Here is a 25,856-nt window from a genome sequence, read left to right on the forward strand (position 1 = left end):
GCAGGAACATCGCTGGTCTCTTTCTCTACCCAAGCGTTAGGATGACGGCCAGAATTTAAATAGAACGGGGAGTAACCTGTGGAAGCATGCTGAGCATTGTTATAAGCGAACTCTGCCGCCCAAATCAAATCTGGCCAATCTCCTTCCTGGTCCATCAGGAACAAGCGCAGGAACTGCTCCAGCTCCTGATTCACCCTCTCCGTCTGTCCATCCGTCTCTGGATGGAAACTGGTAGACAGACGGGAGTCAACACCCAATCTTTTCAAAAAAGATCTCCAAAAGCGAGAGACAAACTGGGGACCCCTATCTGAGATTACAACCTTTGGAATCCCATGGGCCTTTACAATGTGCTGTGTGAATAGTTTGGACAGCTGTGTAGCATTAGGAAGGGCCTTTAAAGGAATAAAATGGCTCATTTTGGAAAAATGGTCCACCACCACCCAAATGACAGAAAGACCCTCACTGGACGGAAGATCCACTATGAAATCCATTGAAATGGTATGCCACGGATACGGGGCTGGGGGCAAAGGCTGCAACAACCCCCGAGGAGCCCTTCTAAGTGTCTTCCCCTTAATACATGACTCGCAAGTGGCTACATACTGCCGCACCTGAGCTTCCATTGCAGGCCACCAAAACTCTCTTCGGATCAGTTCTGTAGTCTTCTTCACACCCTTGTGTCCGGCCAGCAAATTGTCATGAAAGTGTTCGATGATTTGTTCTTGCAACCTCTGACTTGGCACGAACCATTTGTCTTGGTAGACGGGTCTTCCATCCTTGACTTGATAGTCTTCCCCCTTTGCCGTCCATTCTCGAACTTCTTCTTAAGACCGCAAGAAGGGTAACTCCTTTTCTAAATCGGAGTAGGAGAGTGTTCCGATTATCCGATCTACTGGAATTATGACCCCTTTTTCTGAAGTCTTGAGGTCGGAACTCACGTTGAGTCGAGATAAGGCATCTGCTTTTCCATTTGCTGATCCAGGTTTATAAGTTAGAACAAAATCGTAATCTGCAAAAAATAAGGACCATCTCAATTGGCGTGGGGTAAGAGTTCGGGCGGATTTCAAAAACTGAAGATTCCGATGGTCGGTAAATACTGTCACCACATGTCTTGCTCCCAGCAAATAATGTCTCCATTCAGAGAAGGCATCCTTTACTGCCAACAGTTCCTTATCCGCAATGGAATAATTAATTTCCGCAGCAGATAACTTCCTAGAGCGAAAAGCTACAGGATGTAGCTGACCAGTCCGCTTATGGCGCTGAGACAAAACCCCTCCGATGGCCAAATCGGAGGCATCAGCCTCCACAAAAAACGGTTCTCCCGGATCCGGATGGAGCAAGACTGGCGAAGATACAAAAATTCTCTTGAGCTCGTTGAATGCAAGTTCCGTTTCCGCATTCCACTCAAATTTGGTTTTCTTTCTCAATAATCTCGTGAGTGGACAAACTCGCTCAGAAAAGTTGATGATAAATCGCCTATAGAAATTGGCGAAGCCAAGGAAACTCTGTACTTCCTTTACTGAACGCGGAGAGGGCCACTCCTTAATTGCTCGCACCTTGGATTCATCCATCGAGACTCCATCTGATGACAAAACGAATCCCAGAAACTCCACTCGTGTCGTATGAAAAACACACTTCTCCAGCTTGACAAAAAGTTGATTTTCAAGCAATTTCTTCAAAATGGATCTAACATGCTGGACATGTTCTTCCTCGCTGGCTGAGAATATGAGGATGTCATCAATGTAAACCACTGCGAAACGATCTAAAAATTCACGCAGAACGTCGTTTACAAAGTGCTGGAAAGCTGCCGGAGCATTGCATAAGCCAAATGGCATGACTTGGTACTCGAACAAACCAAAACGGGTACGAAAGGCAGTCTTCCATTCTTCGCCTTCAGCCATGCGTACCAAATGGTAAGCTCCTCTCAAATCCAACTTGGAATAAATCTTTGCTCCCTTTACCTGGTCCAACAGCTCCGAAATCAAAGGTAGAGGATAACGATTCTTCTTGGTGACCAAGTTAAGGGCGCGGTAGTCGATGCAAGTTCTTAATTGACCATCTTTCTTGGGAATAAAAAAGAGTGGAGACGAGACAGGTGACTGAGAGGGTCGTATAAACCCGTTAGCCAAGTATCTGTTCAGATATTCCTTGAGATGGACATTTTCCGCTTCAGACAGCGCATAAATTCGACTACAAGGGAGGGAGGCTCCCGGCTCCAACTCAATTCGACAGTCATACTCTCGATGAGGAGGTAAACGTTCTGCTTCTCCCTCATCGAACACCGAGGCAAGATCTTCGTATTCTTGAGGAATTTCTTGAGTGTCTAAAGCACAAATTGTCTTAGGGAAGCTTGCTAAGTATTGGGACTGTGAAGCTTCTGGTGGATCAGGATCCTCATGAAAACAATGATGTAGACAGTACTCCGAGTTCATGCAAATCGATCGTCTGGCCCAGTTGATTAACGGATTATGCTCGGTGAGCCAAGGCAGACCTAAGATCAGCTGAAATTGTGGTGCATCGATCAAACTAAATTGCAATGAACTACGATGTTGACCTGGTCCGAACAATTGGATTTCCTCAGAATCGAAAACTATTGGTCCCGAGGACAGGCTCGTCCCGTCCACTGCGCGGACCGGCTCAGGCCTTTCCTTCTTCACAAAGGCAATTCCCAGTGTCTTGGCAAATCCAATGTCGCAAAAATTTCCTGTAGCCCCAGAGTCAATCATGACAGAAATTCCATCCTTGATCCGACCTCCAAATCTTATTTGAACAGATAGAATCAAATGTGGCGCCGACGATTGCAGAGTATTCGCCACGAGTTTTGGTTCTGGAGTTGACTGTTCCTTCGCTTCCACCAGGGCAACCCCTTCTACTGGTGGAGCCGATCTTTTACCACAAAGTTGCTCTTGGGCTTCTTAGTACATTCCCGCACAAAGTGACCAGAGTTCCCACAGTACATACACAGCTTGCCCACACGTCTCTTCTCCCGTTCTTCCTTCGTCAGAGGCCCTCTTACAGAACCAATTTGCATTGGCTCATCCTCTGACGCTGCTTCCTTTTGCCGAGATCCTTCCGATCTTATTCTGTCAAATCGAGGCGGAATGCTCCGAAATTCCTTGCGTCTCTCATTCTTTCTTTCACTTTGTCGCTGGTCAATCTGTAGTACTAAGTCAATTAATTCAGACACTTCCGTGGGACGCCTTGGGATCTGAGATAGGCCATCCTTAAGTTCATCCTTCAGACCACGATAGAAAATTGCAGCTCGTTTTGCCTCTGGCCAACTTGTCTCCACAATCAGTTTGTTGAATTGGGCTAAATATGCCACTAATTCGCGATTCCCCTGCTTTAGGTCTAACAACTCATTGTCCGTGGACTGGGAGATGGATCTTCTGTCAAATATCCGCAAAAATTCTCTCTTGAATCCTTCAAAATCATACAGAATGGGATCGTTATTGTTCACCAAAGGCATGGACCAGGCAGCTGCATCTCCACTCAGGTACGACAGCATGAACGCCACCTTAGACTGGTCTTCCTTGAAAATGATGGGCCTACATAAGTAGTGTAATGAACATTGTGTGAGAAAAATTTGGGCCTTATGTGGATCCCCACTAAATCTTTCAGGAGCTGCCAATGGAATCGTAGGGGAGATTGCATGAATGACCTGTGTAGTGAGTTCTGCAGCTGACGGGGCAGGAGCAAAAGAGGAAGGCTTATCTTCCTTTACAGAGGAATGAGGACCCCCAGAGAACTCATCAAAACGCTGGCGCAAATAGCTAGCTTCTTGAGCCGACTTCCTAACCTCATCTCTAAGGGACTTGTTATCTTCCAAGGTATCACTGAGCTGTTTCTGGATGCTATCTAACACCGTAGCTAGGGCCTTTACATCAATTCCCTCAGCCATCGTGCTCGGGTGGAAATAATTAGCGGGCACTTCAATCTGTCAAGTTCTGCGTATCTTGTGCCTTTTCCACAGGAGCCGATGCTTGATCTCCACTCCCCCACTCCGCTACCACGAGCTCGAAGGCTCGCGAGCAGCAGTGAGGGGGAAAGGGGAATTGGACAGAAAAGAGAGACAACACTGCGTCTTCTTCCTGGACTGGACTCGGGATTTTCTTCTTCCGAATTCCTGAAACAAGAATTACTCAACAACAATTCTAATACTCTCTACGCTCATATGACCCTTGTTTCACCCAACTATACCTGTCCTGACACAGTGGTTGCCGCTCTCTGTTCTCACTTAGTTGATACCTTCTAATGGGTGTGATGTGGAGTTGAAGGTGAGTTCGCTCCTGCAAATAGAAACACATGTAATCCTAGTCTTCAGGGAAATCTCTCTACCACCCCAATAGTTCCTTCGTTACCTGGATTCCACCCAGAAGGTCATATATATATTTTCATTAAGTTCACCAGAACATATGCTGACAATTCTTTCTTCAACCTTTAGAGCTGTACTGAGGAATGTCGTTGAGTAGTTCTAACATATATGTATATATATATATATTATATATGCACAGCTGCAACTGTAGCGAAGTCTCATGTAATCCTTAGTCTACTCTGATGTCTTCTCTCTCTCAAGTTCTTCTTCTGCCATAAATACTACTCTAGGTATAGTCTGGCAATAGCGAGTCACTACCTCTTTTGCTATTACTTCACCACTGAAGTTTAACTCTTTCTTCTTCTTTTCTTTATTTCTTTCGAGCAATTGTCTCTGTATGCTTACAGCGGAAAATTCAGTCTCTAACGAGATTACTGGAAAAGATTTGCAGCACTTACTTCTTGGTGGAGCAAGTTCCAAATTGGTTTCTAACTTACTCCTTTTCGTTGAGACACTGAAGAAACGAGAGGGGGTTGACTTTCCTCACCACCTGATAACTCTGGAACTGGAACAGACTTCTGAGGAGAGTGCGAGGAGATGGTGAATGTTGGACCCCCAAAGTACAAGGACTGGAACGGAGCCTAAGGGAAGAGCGAGGCTCTCTTCCGTAATGACTAACCCAAACTAAACAGAAGTTTTCCTGAGGAAACACGGAGCTCTAGAAACTCCGACTCGTCACCTCAAGGTTTGACGGTTGAAGTGCGTCGAGCTGAGGACGCGCTCGCGCACTTCAACTCGGAAAAAGACTACACCGCAGCAATCGTTGAGGACAGAGGAACCTACCAGCGGCCATCTTGGGAGGGGGGAAAGAACCTAATACCTAAGCGCTAAGGGATCGTATGAAGGCAGTGAGCGATCTAACTGAAACCTGTCTTCGCTTCCCTGCCTGAACCCTCGGGTGTATGTTGAGTCTCGGAAAACCAGCTTCCCCTGCAACAGTCCTGACACATTGCTGGGCTGACTTCGCTTGAATGAGCCAGTCGTCCAGGTAGGGGTAGACGTGTATGTGCTGCCTCCGTAGATGTGCCGCCACAGTAGCTAGGCACTTTGTGAAGACCCTGGGTGCTGTTGTCACGCCGAAGGGCAGGACTTTGAATTGATAGTGCTGTCCCTGAACAGTGAACCTGAGGTATTTTTTGTGTGAGGGGTGAATGGGTATGTGGAAATACGCATCCTTGAGGTCCAGGGTGGCCAGGAAGTCTCCCTGCTTGAGAAGCGGAAGGACTTGCTGGAGAGTGAGCATGTGAAAGTGCTCGGAAAGAATGTACCGGTTTAGGGGTCTTAGGTCTAGTATAGGCCTGAGTGACCCGTCCTTTTTCGGTATTAAAAAGTAGAGGGAGTACACTCCCGTACCGTGCTCGTGGACGGGTACGACCTCTATAGCGCCTTTTAGACGCATACTTTGCACCTCTTGCTGTAAGAGCGTTAAGTGCTCTGAGGACATAGGACGGTTTCTTGGAGGTATTGTGGGTGGAGTGGAGGTTAGCTCTAGACAGTAACCGTATTTGACAATATCTATGACCCACCTGTCCGTGGTGATGGAGTTCCACGTGGACAGGAACCTTTGTAGCCTTCCCCCGACAGGTGTTATGTGGTCGGGAGGAAGGGAGAGGGCGTCACTGCTTGTTCTTGGGGGAGGACCTGGTGTTGCCGTAGCCGCGTCCTCTGCCCTTTGTACTGGAGCCACGATATCCACCCCGGGTGTTTTTATCGTAGGTGGTTTGGGTATTGCCTTTGTTGTATGTCTGCTGTGACCCCTGTCCTCTACCTGCTCCTCTATTTCCGGGGCGACGAAAGGAGCTGCTCCGAAAGGACTGAGTCTGGAGAGCCCCCATGGACTTTGCAGTGTCCGTGTCCTTTTTTATTTTCTCAAGGGCTGTGTCAACCTCCGGCCCGAATAAATAGTCGGGGTTGACAGGTTGGTTTAGTATATTATTTTGCACCTCAGGTTTGAACCCGGAGATTCGTAACCAGGCATGTCGTCGCAGCATGACGCTTGTGTTTATGGCCCTGGCAGCCGTGTCTGCAGCATCTAGTGCACACTTGATGGAAGCATTTGTGAGTAGCTGTCCCTCTCTGATAAGAATTTCTGCACCTTCTTTGAACTGGTCAGGGAGATGTTGGAGTAGTTGCTCCAATGTATCATAGTGCGCTCTATCGTAGCGAGCGAGGAGCGCTTGAGTGTTGGCTATGCGCCATGTGTTGGCAGCCTGGGCGGCAACTCGCTTGCCAGAGGTCTCTAAAACCTTGGACTCTTTGTCCGGGGGAGGAGCGTCACCTGTCGTTTGCGAGTGTGCCCTCTTGCGAGCATTCGCAACGACAATGGAGTCGAGAGGTAATTGGCCTCTGATGTAAGTAGGGTCCCCAGGTGCTGATCTGTACTTTTTGTCGATCCTGGGGTTTATCACCCTTGCCCTGGTGGGTTCCTTGAAGATGTCCTTGGCTGGTTTGAGGACCCCTTTCAACATGGGCAGAGTCTTTACATGCCTTTCCGAGGAAGCGAAAGTGTCCATAAGGAAGTCGTCTTCCACGGTGTCAGAGTGAAGCTGCACTCCATGATTATTCGCAGCACGTTCAATAAGAGCGTTGAACGCTGCAGTGTCCTCTGTGGGAGATGTTTTCGCTCCATAGAGTTGTGGGTCCTGTGCATCTAGAGGTGCACTGGGGTCTGCAGGGTCGCCCCAAGTTTGATCAGGGTCCTGTTGGTCATCAGGGTCCATGTCTCCGTGGTAAGGGACTCGGTCATCCATATAGTCTGCCAACGCATCCGTGTCGGAGTGTGTGGGAGAGAATGATAGTGGGTCCTGGTAGGGCGAGTCGAAAGATTCGCAAAGCACAGGTTCTGAGTCCACAGGCAGCTTTCTTTTTAGTGGGATCCTGAAAGGGTCCAAGGGTGGCTCCGAAGTTATCCTCCGGTCATGGATAATCATCCTGCCGGTGTTGGCGTCGATGTAATGTGACGGAGACGTCTCAGCAGGTGTAACCGTGGTGTGGGTGACCCGTGTCCTGAGTTGGAATATTTTCGGGATCGTGGATGGCGGCAGGCCAAAAGTTATGTTGGCTGGCGCCGAAGAGGCTGCTTGAGCTTTTAGTGGGCCGGAGCCCGATGTGTCCTGGAGGACCGCTTGGGTTTTGCTGCTTTGTGCTGCAACGGTTCGCACTTGAAGCGCTTTCGAGGCCTTAGCGCCTACCAGGTTTGTAGAGGCGGCCGTGGACTTTTTCGGCGCCGGTGGGTCATCGGGTCGAGGGGCGGAAATGGCCGTCGACGTCTTCGATGCAGGAGGCTTTGGTGTTGCCGTGGAAGCGACGTGAGACGCAGCAGGTGGTATGACCTTTGGTTTAGGAGTCGATGGTGTCGGCGCCGAGAGCCGAGCAGGTTTGATGGCACCGAGGGCCTTTTTCCGTATGCCGACTCCGGCGTCGGCCGCTTCAAGTTCGGCACCGAAGTCTCGTTTGGTGCGCTCGATGCCGATGCGTGTCGCTGGCGTCGAAGGTGTGGAAGGCCTCGATCCGACTAGCGCCACTTTCGGTTTCGGTTTCATTTGTACCAGTGCAGCTTTCGGTTTCGGTTTGGTAGAAGGGAAACCAGCCGGTTTAGGTAATAATGGCTGCCGCTGAACGTCCGAGGCCGGGCCCGAGGGCGGGGCCGAAGAACTGCGGGATAGGTCTCGGGTAAGGCCCGAAGGCGATCCCTCGACCGGAGCCATAGACTGTGGCACTGGGCTCTCGTCAGTCTGAACGGGTAGGCCTTGCTCGTCATTGGAGCTGCTCTCTTCGGCCCCTAAGGCCTCATCGTCGTCTCCTACCTCGGTGTTGTCTTCATCTCTGCGAAAGAGTGATTCGTCGACGTCGTCCGAACCGGAGTCATGTTCGGAACCGGGATTGGAGGGTAGGATTTCCAACTCCTCGACATCTTCGGCGTTGAAGATGTCTGCCGGGGCCGGTGCCGCGTGCTGCGCTTCGAGTCTCGCCGCTCGTCGATTCCGTAGAGTCTTCTTGGAACGGAACCGGGCACAGGCCATGCATGTCGATTCGTCGTGGTCCGGCGACAAGCATTTGTTGCACACCGGGTGGACATCGATATGGGGATATTTCGCGTTGCATACCGGGCACCTCTTGAATGGTGTCCTCGACTCCATCGTCGGTGTTGTCGATGGTCAGGTAAAAAGCGAAAAGTTGTTTCCGAAGTTAGTAAGCTAACAGGTAGGGTCGAAACCGATCGAGTGAACAGTACCGACGCGAACTAAAGGCCTTTTGGCCTCGACAAAGTTTTTTCCTAACTGGAGTTAAGATAGCACATCCGAACCCAATGGCGGAAAAAAATAATCTGAGGATGGAGAGGATGCCCATGCGCACTGTAGTCCAGGGGAGGAGTCACCTATCCAAGGATACTTCGAAGACTCTTCCAGGACAACAACGTGCAAACATCCGGACCCAACACTAGGCGGCGATCTATGCACAGATATGAATTCAGCAGCCCACATGCCTCGAACCTCGTCCATCTGATAGAGACATCTAGCCGCAGATTCCTTAACTTAGAATAGATACCAAAGCGAGACCCATAGAGGAGGCGGGTCTGCGACTGAACCCCACTAAGTTCCCAAGAGAACTTAGTTATCCATAAGGTGAGTAAAACAGCACCGTCAACCTTAGGGACAAACCATAGTGAGGACAGTAATGTAGCGCAGCTAACAGCCAGACCATGAAGCTCTAAAGAGAGCGGAAAACACTGGGAGGCAAAAGCACCAGAAGCCGTTCAGACCAGCACACAAACCCCTTTGTGTATTCCTGGGTTGAAAGAAGGAAAGCACAGAGCCAGGATGTCCGTGGCGAGGTGAGATGGTTATAACTTTGAAAAAGGGTTTGAGGGAGCCACAGGACCCGAGGTGGCGACAGAAAGCAAAAGCAATTACCGGTCGACCAAGCAGAACAGTGGAAAAAAAGGGCACTGTAGAACCTGCACCTGCAAAGACACGTGGGGCAGCAGTGGCATGAGGCTAACCCTTATCCAGCAAGTGCCAGCATGGAAGAAAACATATGCTGGAGGAAAAAGGATGGTCATGACTTCGCAAGAAGTGGAGCTGAACCGAGGGTTTGAGAGAGAACTGTTGAAGCAACGTGACGCCTGCAGCAAAGCCTCGTGACGGTAATCGGTATGACAGAGACATAATATGTACAACCACGAAAAGGAGCCCTGTTGAAACCTGCACCAGCAAGACACAAGTGAAAGCAGTGGCAGGATGTCAATCCGCGGCCAAAAGGTGCCGGTTGTACGAAGGCCCAAGACACGCCAGGACTTAGGCGGTGAGTTACAACTTGTAAAAAGGGCAGATGACAAGCAGTCAAGCCTCAACGAACAAGAGCGAAGCCCGGAAGGCACCTAAGCCTACCAGAAGTTAGCTAAGCATACCGCGTGGAAGCTGGAACCACACGAAGTAAGCAAGGACCTCCTGAAGCGGAGCGTGAGCAGCCCAGAAGCGCACAACAGCAAGAAGGCAACGGCCCCAAAAAGGGGCACCAAACAAGCCAGACACTACATAAGAGCTGGCGGAACAAGCAAACCGGGCCAAGAACCACAGACACCGCATGAATAAAAGAGCCTGCACGGATCCGCCTGGTAAGAACACAGAGCAGATATAGAGCAGGAGGAAAAAGGTTAAAACCATGAAAACGTGACCCAACAAGAGTCTAGAGTATGCTGTAAGTACTCGCAGTCATGTGGAAACTAAGTAGGACAATGTCCATAGCAGTAAGCGCCCCTTGCCCGAGAGGAACAACAGTCCCCTGCAAGACAGAGTAGGGGGAAAAAACTAGTCACGACAGTGGAAACAGTGAGGACAAATGTAAAGGCCCCGGACCCCAAGAAGCGAGTATTCCAAGGAAAACACGCCCCTATGAGAGTGCACAGCATGAACCCAAGCAAAAGTATGGAAACCCCTGTACGGAAACAGCAGGGATTATGGAAACCGCTGTAGAATAAGTGACCAGAAGGAGGCCATGACCACGCACAGCAGAGAACATCTGCTAATCCACTACCTTGGAGGACAAATTCAGAAGGGGCTGTTTGTCCAAGCTGCACTAATAACCAAGCCGCACAGCGGTAAATAGGGTGTCAGTTGTGAAAAAACTGCGCCAAGAAGGTGCCCCGCCAGGCGTGCGAGATAGACACCACACGGCATGGAACCTATGCCGGGTTCCGATGCACCACAAGCGGACCAACTCAGACATGCAATAGAGCAATGCTGTACAAGGATCCCTGTAGGAATAAACAAGTGGCACCCAGCAGGATGTCCACGGGGAGACTCCATAGGAGCGTACCAAGGCAAAGGCAGAACCGAATGCCAGCAAATACTCCACATAGGGTAAGGCTAATCCCCGGAAGGGGTGTCCTTTTGGGCTAAGCACACAGTCAGAGGACTGAAAAAACAAGAGAAGCAGCCGAACGGCTGTACTGAACAAACAGAAATGGCTAACAAGCCATGAACAGTAACCGGCACTAAAACTAACCAGTACATTAGGTTGGGTGCCGTAAAAGGACACCAAGATTTACTGCAGCCCGGACAAGTGACGGGAGACACCCGAATCCGCGTGGCGGTCAAAAAGATCCACCCCATTGAATGACAGTTCTCTGAGGGAATCCTGAATATGATTAGGGAAGCGACTGTTGCGAAGCCAAGCATGGCGGCGTACAGCCACAGCGCGAGCAAGGACCCTTCCCAAAGAGTCAGTTGCATCAAGGGAAGACCGAAGGGAGAATTGTGCCATGCTCTGGCCATGCAGCAGAAGACAAAGCAATTCTGCCCGTGGCCCTTCTGAAACAGAAGGGAGAAAGTTTGCAACTGAGTCCCAAAGAGTGGAGGATGCGCGTGCAAACACACAGGCCGTATTTAAAGCCTGGACGCTTGCGCTGGCAGAGGCGAAAAGCTGGCAACCACAATCATCCAGCCACCTAGATTCCCTGGTGGGAGGTAACAATGGTAAAGAGGGTGAAGACTGTAAATCAAAAGCCGCCAGAACAACTAGGCCCTGAGCTGTTGGGTGAAGAGACCGACAAAGAGGATCACCCGGAGCAGGGCGGTGCCTACGAGCAATAGCCTGATCAACAGGGTCACCAGAAGAGGGTCTTGACCATGTGCCACCCAGGATGTCAAGTAGAGAGTCCCCGAAGGGCAGCAAAGGTTCTACTTCAATAGGCTCCAAATGGAGCAGATCCAATAGAGGATCAGAAAGTAGAGGCACCACAGGAGGCTGAAAGCCGAATACAGCAGCCGCCCCATGAAAAGCGCGCGCGAAGGCAGCACTAGATTCAGTTGCCATCCGTGTAGGTGAGTACAAACAGTCAGTAGGAAACGGTTGAAGGCTAATCCTGCCACGAGACATGAGGAGTGGAGGAGCCGGAGGCTGACCCAAAGGCCAGGCAACACAGTGTACTTGAACCCTGGCTCCTTGATCTGGGGAGTCCAGGGAAGCATCAGGTTCCAAATGAGGAGGCGTAAATGGTAGTACCAGCGTCGATGGATGCCGCGTTGGAGACCTATCGCCGTCGGGGGGAGCAACCACCAAGGGAAGCGGAATCGGCGTTGATCGAAGCCGCATCGGAGTCGACTGGACGTCGACAACCTCCACAGAGGACACGACCGGGACGCCGACCGACGTCAATCTCAGTGCAACCTGCCTGGAGGAAGCACGAGGTGCTGGGGCCGGCGTCGAGCCTGGTGTAGTAACCGAGTTCGGCGCAGGAAGCCGCAGAGGGCTATGGGCTGACAGACTGGGAGGGCTGTGCTCTGGGTCCTGGCTCGGTGGCGTCGCGTCGGCTCCGGAGTCGAAGCACACAGCCGGTGCCGGGGAAACATCCGCAGACAAAGACCCGGCATGAGTGCCTGCTACTTCTGTGGGACCCGATGGCGCACCAGGGAGAGGGGGCGACTCAAAACAAGCCTGTAGTGCCTTTGAATAAGCCTCCATTTGCTCACGCATTGCCCCCACACCTGGAAAGGGTGGATACTGAGGATGAGCCTGACGTGCGCACTTACCCGGCACAGTGTGAGATGAATGGGCGGCAGCGGCACGGACATTGGATGAAGATCTCCGTAAGCGACGCCTGTGCTTACGCTTACCTGTTGTCGCACGCCGGTCACAGGACCGACCTCGGGAACTAGCCCGATCCTGAGAGGAAGAGCGGCGACGGGAGGGAGCCGGACCGGACATCCGTGCGGCCAGCAATTTCATTCGACGATCCCTCAAGGACTTCGGTTTCATCCTCTGACAGGCGTCAAAGTCCGTGGAGTCATGGTGCACGCCGAGGCACCACATACAGATGAGGTGCGGGTCAGTCCCAGACATCTGAGGCCTTAAAGCCGGAAGGCATTGCACACTGTTCCCATGACACCTACAGGTGTCGAGAAGGCCCAAAAACCAGGCCAAGGAACTGCTGGTTTTCCAAGATGCGCGCTCAGATGCGGAAGAGAAGAAAACTGATGTCAGCGCGCCGGGAAGGGCATATATGGCTCCGCTGACGTTATGTCTGTGGACGACGTCAGGGCGGAGCCGCCCCCCTGGCGCGCAGAGGTGCTGCTGCAGAAAATGTTCCGGATCTAGTCTGACACCTGGGGATATTCTAAGTTAAGGAATCTGCGGCTAGACATCTCTATCAGATGCTGCATTTCTTCCTGCAGCAGCTGGAGGTGATATATTGGGTGGTATGTTGTGGAATTCCAGGCAATATGGTTCAGTGATGATAGTGAATACCTACTGATCTGATGTTCCACTGAGGAAGTTATAATGTGATGCGCCACCAGACAGGTGTTGCGTGGTCAGGGAAACATGCAGAAGGTAACAGCTTGAATGCCAAGGTGCCTTCTCTTTACGCCCCTCTAGTTTTTCTGTAACAGTTTCCATGCAAGCCACCATTGAAGTATTGCTTGGTGGTATGCATTTCAAGAAAGTGCTGCTGTGGCTGGTAGGGCTCCTGCTAGGATCTGCTTGCTATTTTTACTGCGGCCCACTGGTGAGACGATGGAAACCATTTTTTTGGGGCTGGTTTTGTAACATTTCTATAGCCTTCACAGTCTGTGTCCTGCTTTATTTTCTCCTGCATGGAACGTTTCTGGGGGCCCAAAGAGATACTCTCCATGAAAGGGAAAGCAGATGAGGTTCAACTCGACATCTAGGTGGAAGCCAAACACTCTAAGCCAAATATGGCGGCGGAGAAACACTAGTGTTTCTTTTGAAAGCGGCCCTATCTGTGGCATTGAGAGCACACCTGATACTGGCATTAGAATAATTTCTGTGTTCAGAGGCTTCCTGGATATCAGACACAGACAGAATTAAGCTTTCCTAATCGTTTTCTTCTGCTTTGGAAAACTAGCATCTCATTCTGAGAACATTCTGCAATGGTTCTGACCTCACAGGCAGATGCTTCTCCAATCCCTTAGAGATGAGTAAATAATTTCCTGAAAGATGTTGCATTACAGGACAATGTCTGTTGGGCAAAGAGTGAATAAAGGGGGACTGTCTATTTAAATATTTTCTAGTTGCACAAAGAGAACAGTGAGGCATCCTGATAGGAAAATGCAGGAAACTGAGAATAAATGATCTGAAACGGACAGACATGTATAGCATTACGGTTATAAATTCAAACTAGAAAATCTAATGAAAAGTAGTTAAATTGGCAGAACCCAGTGTTCAGTGATCACGTCTCAGGACTGGACAGCAGAACAATGATCTCAGAGTAAACTGTATTGGTTGTGCTCTCTGCCTTAGCAGGGTCAGTCTGGATAGAGGCACAGTGAGATTTGTCTCTCTATGTAAAACTATGGTACCTAACTACACAGTTTTCTTTCATTTTTTTGGCAAGGAAAAAGCTGTGAAAGCGAAAGCCCACTTTAACCTTAAAAGAAAATATGCCATACTTTTACATGTGTAAGAAAATTATAGTTCCATTAGCACTTATTTAGCATATTTCCTTGTTATACAAAGTTATCCAAAATAGCAGTGTAGCACATTAATCAAATATACATGCATCAAATTTTGTATGGGATTTAACAGAACATAAGGTGCTCAGCGCTCAATCAAATTTCAGAAAGTAGAGCAAAAACACGTGTATGTGTGCAAGCAACAGAAACTGACCACAGGAGAGCCATTAGAAAAAGAAGCCTAAAATAAGCAATCAGAATATCACATACAATAACGTTTGTATCCAGTCTAATTGCATAGTCGGGGTTTCAACCCAGGAGTTAATTGAAAGGGTCATCATCCCAACTAATGCATCTAAAGAGGCACTTGGTATTCATTCAAAGCCCAATTTGTTCCATACCTGAGAAGTTAAGAGGAATGAGCATCCAGGAAAGCACTGAAAAATATCACTATAATGAGAAATGCAAATCAACAAATAATAACCAAAGCTAGGCAAGTGCAACTGTCACTGTCTACGACAAACCTATCACTCACGTGTGAATCACTGTTAAGCACTGAGCATGTTACTGCTTGTAAAGCATGTGGTAGTTAAAAGCATTTATATTTTGATTGATTTGTCTGGCAGCTAATTTGCATTAACTGATGTAAAATAAACCGTCATTATCAAGTTTTTAAATGTACTGAATTAGTCCTAGTGAGACCACTGTTCTTATATACATCCTATTGCTGTCGATTCCACTTAAATGTACTGGACTTATTGATATATATATATTTTTTAGAAACATACAATATAAAAATACCAGAAAGCTATATTTGTCTAGTAAAGGTGTTCTAGGGTCTTACACAGTGGCAGAGATATTCGATCTTCTTGATTATAAATGAAGTTCCCTCACAAGTTCACTACTCTCAACTGCTAACACCAAAATCCTGACAACGAGTGGATAAACAATTTGTTATTCTAGTGTTAAACAGAGAAGGCTCTGGTCCCAGAGAGACAACGCACCTTACGCTTCAAGGTGGGCTTGGTGAGAGTGGGAGGTGACACTGACCGAGGGCTGTCAAGATCTTCCTCTTCTTCTTCTTCTTCCTCTTCCTCCTCCTCCTCCTCCTCCTCACTGCTCTCACTGAAGCCTCTGAGAAGTGCTCGATCTCCCTCGCTGAAACGTCGAGGAATCCTCTTGTCATGTCCAAAAAACCTTTTAAGGCCCTGCGATTCATTTAGCAGTTCATGGCTCTCCACCAAACTCTTGCTGTAGCGTCGCTTTGGAAAAGCAGAATTCCCATCCAGCAGGAGCATCCGCTTTGGTTCCTTGGTGCTTAAGTTGGCATCACGAGACCTGCGCCCCTTCCGTCCCCTGCGTGGAGGCTGCCTGCTCATGGGAAGATTGTCTATGGGGAGCCCCTGCAAAGGTGGCTGGCAGGGTGTGGCATTAGCTGGTGGTAAGCGATCTTGATGCTTATCCTGTTCTGGAGCTTGGCACGTACTCTTCTTAATTTCACAGGAGCTAGACGACAAAACCTAAAGTAAAAATAAAAAGACTCAACTTCAGGCGGTTGCACAGTACTCCAGTATAATACAAGCTGAATTCTGCCCATTTATAAGTAACAGTATGCAGCTTTCAACATTGCATTTCATTGAATGATGTCTAAAGAACAAGTTACTTACCTTCAGTAACGATATATCTGTAAGAAACATTAGTTAGTTAGATTCCTCACCTTAGAATATCCCCAGGCGTCAGGCTGGATCCGGAAAGATTTTTCGTCAGCAATACCCTTGCGCGTCACTAGGCGTCGTCTGCGGCTCCGCGTCCGCCGTTGGGATGACGTTGGAGTACTTAGACGCCACCCTCGCGCGCTGACGTCAGTTCTTGTACATAGCTTTCCACGCCAGGAATGCAGAGCTATGCAAGAGACCGACACTGGTGCCAAAAAATACTAGGGCCCTGAAAGGGATAACCTCAACCCTAGATATCGGTTCGCAGAACGGGGAGGATGGGTGGGTCGGTGAGGAATCTAACTAACTAATGTTTCTTACAGATATATCGTTACCGAAGGAAAGTAACTTGTTCATCTGAAAGAAACACGTTAGTTAGATTCCTCACCTTAGAATAGATAACCCAGCAATACCAACCCTGGTGGTGGGTCTGCGAACCAAGATCACACCAGAAAGTCCTGGAGAACAGAACGGCCAAAGAAGCCGTCTCTCCGGACTTGGCTGTCCAAGTAATAATGTTTAGCAAACGTGTGCAGCGAGGCCCACGTTGCTGCCTGTCAGATGTCCTGCAAGGGTACTCCCCTGCCCAGGGCAGTTGTCGCCGCTGTGGCCCGAGTGGAATGAGCCCGCAGCCCTACAGGAGGTTCCTTTTTAGCCAAGGAGTAACAAGCTTTGATACACAAAACGACCCACCGAGAGATGGTCCGCTTGTGCACCGCCCGTCCCTTCTTAGCGCCCACGTAGCCAACAAAGAGTTGGTCGTCCACCCGGAACTGCTTGGTGCGGTTCAAATAAAAGGACAGCGCCCGTTTTGGGTCCAGACGGTGGAGCCTCTCTTCCTCTTTCGAAGGATGTGGAGGCGGAAAGAAGGTGGGCAACGTAACAGACTGCCCGATGTGAAAGGCAGTTACCACCGTAGGGAGAAAGGAAGGACGAGTCCTGAGAACAACTTTGTCCGGATGACAGAAAGAAAAGGAGGCTTAGAAGAGAGAGCCTGGAGCTCACTCACCCTTCTAGCAGAGGTGACGGCTACCAGGAAAGCAGTCTTAAGCGTAAAGAGACGAAGGGGACAATTATGAAGTGGCTCAAAGGGAGCGCACATCAGAAACGTCAAGACCAGATTCAAATCCCACTGAGGCATTACGAAAAGGGACAGGAGGAAACATGTGAGTAACACCCTTAAAGAAGCGAGAAACAACAGGGGATTTTGAAAAGAGAAGGCTGATCAGGAAGCCGTAAGAAAGCAGAAATAGCAGAGAGATAACCTTTTAGGGTGCCCAGAGCAGAGCCCTGCTGGGCCAAAGAAAGAAGAAAGAGGAGAACCTCAGAAAGAGGATCCACAGCTTTTGCTGTGCACCATGCCACAAATTTGTTCCACCTGCAAGCATATACCGATTTTGTGGAGGGATGCCTGGCTGCCAGAATGACATCACAGACTTCAGGAGGCAAGTCAAATGGCATCAACTGTTGCCGCTCAATCTCCACGCATGGAGGTGGAGACTGGACAGGTTCGGGTGGAGGACCGTCCCCTGCTGCTGCGACAGAAGGTCCTCCTGAAGAGGCAGTCGAATCGGGGGATCGATTGATAGACTGAGTAGGTCGGGATACCAGTATCTTCGTGCCCAATCCGGAGCCACAAGGATGACTTGGGCCCGGTCGCGCCTGATCTTCTTCAGCACTCTGGGCAGAAGTGGTATAGGCGGAAAGGCATACAACAGACCGCAACTCCACTCGCAATGAAAAGCATCTCCGAGCGAGTGCCACTTTGGAAATTCCAACGCGCAGAACTGATGACATTGCGCGTTCTCTTTGGTGGCGAATAGATCTAACCAAGGCTCTCCCCACTGCCAAAAGAGGCCTTGCGCCACGTCTGAGTTCAGACGCCATTCGTGATCCATCATGCACCGGCGGCTGAGTTCATCCACCCAGGCGTTCAGAGAGCCTGCCAGGTGTTGAACCACCAGGGTGATGCCCTGATGTTCCATCCATATCCAGAGTCGCAGAGCCTCCTGACAAAGGGTCCACGACCCCACCCACCCTGTTTGTTGCAATACCACATGGCGGTGGTGTTGTCCGTGAACACCTGCACTACACTTCCCTGAACAGAGGGAAGGAATGCCTTCAGTGCAAGCCGGATGGCCCGCAGCTCCAATAGGTTGATATGGAGCCGGGACTCCGCCGGAGACCAGAGGCCTCTGATCTCCGCCTCTCCCATGTGGCCCCCCCATCCCAGGAGGGACGCATCCTTCACAACTACGTGCTCCGGTTGGGGTAGGGAGAGGGATCTGCCACTGACCCAATCGCGGTCCTTGAGCCACCACTGCAACTGTCTTGCAGTGCCCTCCGAGATAGGACGTGGTCGGACAGGTTGCCCCGATGTTGATCCCACTGGAACTTCAGAACCCACTGCAGAGTCTGCATCCGCCACCTGGCGTGATGTACCAGCAGGATGCAGGAGGCCATCAGACTCAGCAGCCGCAGCACCAACCTGACCGAAACTCTGGATAAAGGCTGAAAGATCGGAATCAGAGCCTGAATATCCCGAACCCGCTCTTCCGGAGGATACACCCGAATCTGCGCCGAGTCCAGAACCGCTCCGATGAAAAGGAGCTTCTGGGAGGGACTCAGATGCGCCTTCGGCACGTTGATGGAGAACCCCAGCGTAAGCAAGCGGTCTGCCGTAGTCTGGAGGTGGGAGACGACTGCCTGGGGCGAGCCCGCCTTCAACAACCAGTCGTCGAGATAGGGGTAGACGGAAACCCTTGATCTGCGCAGATGAGCTGCGACCACCGCCATCACTTTCGTGAACACCCAAGGGGCACTGGTGAGGCCGAAGGGGAGCACGGTAAACTGAAAATGCTCCTAGCCCACAGTGAATCGCAGGTAATGCCGGTGGGCCGGCAGGACGGGTATGTGGAAGTATGCATTCTGCAAGTCCAACGCTACCATCCATTCTCCAGGGTCTAGGGCAGTCAGAACCTGAGCTACAGTGAGCATCTTGAACTTCTCCTTCCTGAGGAAGGTGTTGACGCTCCTGAGGTCCAAGATAGGGTGTAGGCCCCCTTTGCCCTTCTTGGGAACCAGAAAGTAGTGGGAATAACAACCACGACCTACTTCTGGACCAGGATCGCGCTCAATGGCCCCCTTGGCCAAGAGGGTCGTAACTTCCTCCTGCAGAAGTAGCAAGTGATCCCCCGAAATTCGGTGGCACTGCGGTGGCATGGCTGGAGGGGTCGCCTCGAAGGGGAGGGAGTAGCTCCTTCGGACTATTTGCAGCACCCACCTGTCCGACGTGATGGAACGCCAGTGGAGCAGGTGATGGCGAACTCTGCCTCCCACTGGCGTGGAATGGGCCTGAAAGCACAGACTAGGAGGCGGATGCTGCTGGGGTAGATGTGGACGGACCGGCACGTTGTCCCCCTGTACCGCCTCGGCGGAATCCACGTCCACGACCGCGTGGAGGTTGGTTCTGCGGCCTGTGGCTAGGCGGACGTGAGGGGGCGCCCCTTCCTTGGCCACGAAAGGGGCAAAAAGCGGAAGTTTGCAGGCGCGGGGCCGAGAGGCCCAAGGACTTGGCCGTAGCCCTGGAGTCCTTAAAGAGCTCCAGCGCACTATCCGCTTTGTCGCCAAAAAGGCGACTGCCATCGAAGGGCATGTCCATGAGGGTGCTCTGGACATCCCCAGAAAAACTCGTGGACCGCAGCCAGGCGTGGCGACGAAGCGCCACCTTGGTAGACATTGCCCTACCCAGCGAGTCCGTAGTGTCCAGTCCACATCGGATAGCATGCCGCGCTGCATCCCGCCCCTCGGCAAGAGCCTGGGCGAGCCGTGTCCGGGCCTCCTCCGGACACTGGGGCAGCACGTCCTCCACCGTATCCCACAGGGAGTGGGAGTAACGGTCTAAGAGACAAGCGGTGTTAATAGACCGCAATCCCAAACTAAGGGAGGAGAACAGCTTCTTACCAAACTGTTCTAGTCTCTTGGATTCCCGATCCGGGAGAGCGGACGGGAAGGAGGTCTGGGAAGTAGAGGCCTGGATAAACAGACTCTCGGGCGTGGGGTGCAAGGACAGAAAACTGGGGTCGCCCGGTGCAGGGCGGTGGCGCTGGGCCACGTTCCGGTCCACAGGAGGTACTGTGGAGGGCTTGGACCAGTTGCCCTTCAGAACGTCCATTAGTGCTTCATTAAACTGCAGCAGAGGCTCCGAGGAGCTTGCTGACGGTTGAAGCACCTCTGTGAGGTTAGTCCTCACGGCCACAGCAGGTAGCTCCAGCCCAAGGGTTTCGGCCGCCTTGCGCAGCACCACAGAAAATGCAGCACCTTCCTCCGAAGTCGGAGGAGAGATGAAGCCAGTGTCAGGGGAGGTGGCAAAGACCACTGGCATCCCCCAGCTCGTCTGCTCAGTCCTGTGATAACTGGCCCTGCTGGGATAGAGGGTCATCAGACCCCTCCCAGTCGTCACTGTCATCCGATTCCTGGTAGACAGGTGGAATGATCAGAGCCGGGCGGAAGATGAAATTGCAACCCATCGGCGTCGGGTGTGGTGCCGGACGGCGCTGCTCCTACGCCGGGCCCGGACCAGGACTGAACCGGGGAACGGCGTCATCCGAAGGTGGCGCCGGTGGTGGCACCGGAGTCGGCGCTGGCGGAGAGGTCATGAGGTCGACCGGCGCCGACTGGGATCCAGGCCTGGATCCCGCGGGAACCTGCGGCGTCGGGACCGGAGTCGACGACGGCGCCGGGGCCGCCGGCTCGCTAGGCCTCCCAGTTGAGCCCGCGGGGCCTGAAGGCGCTCCGGCAGACGTCGAAGCCAGGTCTCTCATGGCCAAGAGGAAGGCACTGATCTCCGCCGGAGTCGCGTCAGTCCCAGGGACCGGCGGGTATGGGGACGGACGTGACTCCTGCGGCTCCGACCTGAACCCTCAGCCGAGTCGCGCGACCGGCGAGGGGAGCCCAAACAGCGATGTCGCCTCTTGGACTTCTTACCATGCTTCGACTTACCCGAAGACTTGGAACCAGACGAGTGGTGATGGCTGCGGCTCCGCGACCGGTCCCTCAACCTCCTCCTCAACCGGGACCGTGAACGGCATGGAGCCGACTGCCGGAGCTCAAGAAGCTTGAAGTCAAGGCCCGGCAGTCGAGGCACGACTCGGCATCGTGGTCGGCCCCAAGACAGTAGAGGCACCGGCGGTGGTGGTCCGTAACCGGCATCAGTCGGTGACAGGAGTCACAAGGTTTAAAACCAGGCATCCTACCGGCACCAAAGTCGAGTCGACGAGAATAGACCATAAGAGTCCAAAACGTTTAGTCAAAAAATGACTAAAAGGGTATGGTCTTCCCGGATCGGCGCTGTCTGGCGCGGAAAAAAGAAGAACTGACATCAGCGCGCAAGGGCGGCGTCTAAGTACTCCGATGACGTCATCCCGGCGCACGACAGCGACGACGGACACGGAGCCGCAGACGACGCCTAGCGACGCGCAAGGGTATCGCTGACGAAAAATCTTTCCGGATCCAGCCTGACACCTGGGGATATTCTAAGGTGAGGAATCTAACTAACGTGTTTCTTTCAGATATGACCAATTCATACACTGCAGAGATTAGTATTTGACAACATGGTCAAAGATTAAAACCCTAGTGGGTCCCCTCAACCTTTCATCTTCCTGCGCTCTTTGATTTAAGAACTATTGAGTTGGGAAACAATAAGCATCTATTATTTCAGTCTTATTGCAATGCCAAGAAATGCAAGTGTGAATGTGTGCTTTCTAATTGCCTATATTCGCTAAGAGTCTTTTAGGCGAACACTCTATCCAACCCCAGATTCTTCACATTTTGAATTCCCTTGAGGCAGCAGTCTGGATTCAGAATCTTTCTATTAATAGCTAACGGACGCAGGTAGTGCCATCGGCAACGAGATCTCACCATTTCATAAACAGACAGCATTGAGCCATATATAAACACCACACCCCTGCGCACTGCTGTCATTTTTAGGTCTCGCCTGACCCAGCGCATGCGCTGGTCTGGCGAGACTTTTTGTGAGGGCTCAAAAAAGTGCTAGCACGGCCAGCCTAGCGCTACAGTGCATGTGCGCGGGCGCCGCGCTTGATCGCAATCACTTTCGCGGCCGCTTTGATGTTTGATCGTGATCACTTTCGTGGCCGCATGGCCGCTTTCATGTTCTCTGTGAGCCAATGCTTGTTTTTTTCTGTTTATTACTTCTATGTAGTAATGGTGGCACCCGTGCTTTAGCTTAAACATCTTAGGCTAAAGTCGGGTGCTGAGATTGCTTCAAAAGTAAAGAAATAGACAATTCTTTACTTTTGAAGCAATCTCGGCACCCGACTTTAACTTAAGATGTTTAAGCTAAAGCACGGGTGCCGCCATTACTACAGAGCAGTAATAAACAGAAACAAGCATTGGCATAGCCAATAGGTCTCGCTTTTGGGACCTTATAAGTATTTAGTTATGCAACTGTTGCATGGCTAAACACTTATAAGGTCCCAAAAGCGAGACCTATTGGCTATGCCAATGCTTGTTCTTATATCGCATCTTCAGCTGCAGATCAGCCATAAGAAAATGCAACCTGACATTTGACAAACCTAACTAGGGATCTTCTTAGAGTTCTAATAGTCCAGTCCTTAGAAGTGGGAGAAGGGACAGCAGTGAGGAAAAAAATAGTTACTTACCTGTAACTCCAGTTCTCCAACATTGGTATCTAATGTATATTCACATGCTTGAATCATTCCCTGTCATCAGGTTGGGAATCCCCAATACATTAAAATAGCAGTGTACAGTGTAAAAAAGCCATAGGTTTGAAACAACTTGTACATTTAGTAACATTTCCACTTTAGTTGAAAAACCTAAACGTCAGCCAATGGGGTAGAAGCTAAAGCTCTCCTACTCCCCCTAGAGGCCATCATTGCTCAGATTTCAAAGCACAAGTGTAAGAATAATACTGGGTGAGCATCTGCCCAGCAAAGAGAGAGGGTCACTTGTGAATATATACAAGATAGCAATGATGGAGAATGAAAATTGTCCTAGTAATCATGAAGGAAAGTTTCAGTTCTATTAAGGACACAGAGACGAGGATTATGCTCTACATTCTTTATTTCCATTCCAGCAGCTTTCAATTAAACAACTTAAAAACTATCTTTCCCATATTGCACAGGGTAAAGATCAACAACAATCCACCAATGAACAGTCCAGGATGTCCACACATGCGTGAGGACCCTGGATAACTTCCTCTTTCTTGACTGCGACCATGTCTTCAACCATCTTCCGTTATTCTGCTTTAGAACAATCTGAAGCTGAAAGAAGCCAGGACAAAAAGAATGAACCTGAACCCTCCTGCATGACGCAAGTAAAGGCAGCAAACACACTGGCTCAAACATGCAGAAAACAAGGTGGTAGTACGTATACCATATCAGAGTAAACAGAGACTATGCATATACATCTGTGAACATGCACAATTGCAAATAAATATGGAAATAATAAACAAGTGATACTTATACCATACAACTGTGAATGTACAGAGGCCAGTTAGGGGGTGGCCATATAATATGTACGACCAGGGTCTATCTTTTGAGGAAGATACAGTGGCATCAATTTTATCTGGTCCATCCTTATTGAGCAAGAGCAAAATCACCCAGGCACTCACTTTGGTGGAGGGTTGGGATACACTGACAGAACTAAAAAAAGACCCTTTTATATGTTGCCATTTTAACAGAATATTTGAGGGCAAACGGGGCACCACGAGGTTTACTTGTAGTCAATGAGCCATTGATCTTCTTAGAAGTCTCATAATTCAGGAGAGACTGATCTCTCATTGCCTGGGCCTGGCTTTGGTTGGCTACCTATGTATCCCCCCCATGCAACCATTTCAGTATTACCCCAATCTTAAGCCCTTTTTAGGGAGAGGCAGACAAATGGGACAAAGAGTAACAGTGGGAGCACCTAAATCAACGAGCTACCCGGAAAACTCTACCAGGAACGAGAAGAGAAGCAGTCTGATAATGAATCTGACCGATGTTACACTGACTCTTAAGAAAGGTCGAGGATTTGTCCCTACAAATCACGTGGGTCTCTTCAAACTCAGGTGCGAACTCGCGAAACTTTTTAGGAAGGTCCGGCTTAATGTGTTTTTTGAGGGTCAAGACAGAGATACTTTGTAACAGGATGGGGACACTGGACTCCGTCTGTAATTCACTTTAGGTCCATCACTCGCACAGGTCCTGCCGGAGATCGGGGTGTTGGAACAAGTGGTTATTAGAGACATAGAACAATCTGAGGCCAAGATTAAAAGAACCTTCAGCAATTTGACTAAGTTGGAACAGAAGGCAATGAGAGAACTAAAGGAGGACCCACGTATTATCATGAAGCCAGCTGATAAGGGTGGTGCCTTGGTGATCCTTATCAGGAAGGCTCATGATGTGGAATGCCAACGACTCCTAGAGGATAGGAGAAACTATGAGGTCCTGATCAGAGACCGGACAGTAGAACTACAAAAAGACATTATCATTGTCGAAGAAGCCTTAACTAATGATTAGATTTGTCAAGAAGAGGCGGCCTTCTTGCGGAAAGAAAAACCGAAGATCCCGTACTTTCATATACTACCTAAAGTACACAAGACTGTAAGACCTCCTCCGAGTTGACCTATAGTATTGGGGATCGATTCCGTATTAGAACCACTATTACGATTTTGTGACTTCTTTTTAAGATCAATTTTCCAGATAATGCCAGCTTACTTAAAAGATACAAGGGAGGTGCTGAATTTGATAAATGATCTAAATTGTAATTGTAATGAAGAATGTCTAATTGGATTAGACATTGAATCACTTTACACGAATATTCTTCAAAGACAAAAATTGAGAGTAATTGAAAGTATTCTCTTCCAGAGGGACTCCTAGTAGTGGATGAGATCTGAACGCGGTGTTCAACGGCACTCCAGATAGAAACCCTCCGCGAGAGATCCAGCCCTCTAACCGCATGCTATCGGACATTCTGGGGGCTCTGGGGTTGCAGGACACATGGAGATCATATCATCCTGACACCACCCAATACACCTACCACTCGGGCGCTCATAACAGCCAATCAAGAATAGATTACTTACTGGTTCCCCCAGACCAACTGGCGCACGTACGAGAAATTAGACACATGGCGAGGGGTATATCCGATCATTCTCCGCTGTGGGCCCAATTTGTGGTGGGTCAGCACAGAGTGGGTAGGGAAGCGCCCATTAATCCTTGGTACCTCTTCAACCCAGTAGTTCGTGACGCATTGCAAACTTTGATAGAACAATACTTCCAGGACAACAAAGGATCAGTACGCTCCCATCAGACACTGTGGGAAGCGTTCAAAACAGTAGTCAGGGGTCAAGCGCTCTCCCAAATAGCAGGTGTGAGGAAAGAAAAGGTTAAGGAGGAGGAGGCATTGGAGGAAGAAATTTTCCGTTTGGAAGAGGAAATAGCTGAGGGACCCAACCCAGATACCCTCCATGTCCTACAGTTGAAGAGGGACAGTTACGAACCCTTAGTGACAAATAGGGCCAAGGAATTGGGAAGAGAGACGCTAGGCAGAATATACGATCGAGGGGACAAGGCCGGGAAGTTGATTGCATGGTTAGATAAAAGAAAGCTGGCAAGCAGATTGGTGCCTGAGTTAACTGACATGGCAGGACGCACGATCACTGACCCCCAAGAAATCGCGAACACATTTGCGGCCCACTTTGAACAGATATATTCCTCAGAGAAACCTTACACACTGCAAGATTCCCTAGATCTTCTACATGATATAACGCTACCATAACTCTCAGCTCCGGAATGAGAGTATCTGGAATGGGCACTCACAACGGATGAGGTT

At 50.1% G+C, this 25,856-nt stretch overlaps 1 protein-coding gene across 1 annotated transcript in view; it reads right to left on the reverse strand.

The window, feature by feature from the left end:
• Positions 1–25,856, reverse strand: part of KAT6A (lysine acetyltransferase 6A) — a 1,365,605-nt gene that overhangs the window by 86,878 nt on the left and 1,252,871 nt on the right. The window contains exon 15 of the mRNA XM_085634070.1: positions 15,291–15,806. Coding sequence (XP_085490196.1) covers positions 15,291–15,806 — 516 coding nt within the window. The remainder of the gene's footprint in view (positions 1–15,290; positions 15,807–25,856) is intronic.

The sequence above is a fragment of the Triturus cristatus genome, chromosome 11 (genome assembly GCF_964204655.1).
Source record: "Triturus cristatus chromosome 11, aTriCri1.1, whole genome shotgun sequence".
Lineage (NCBI taxonomy): Eukaryota > Metazoa > Chordata > Amphibia > Caudata > Salamandridae > Triturus > Triturus cristatus.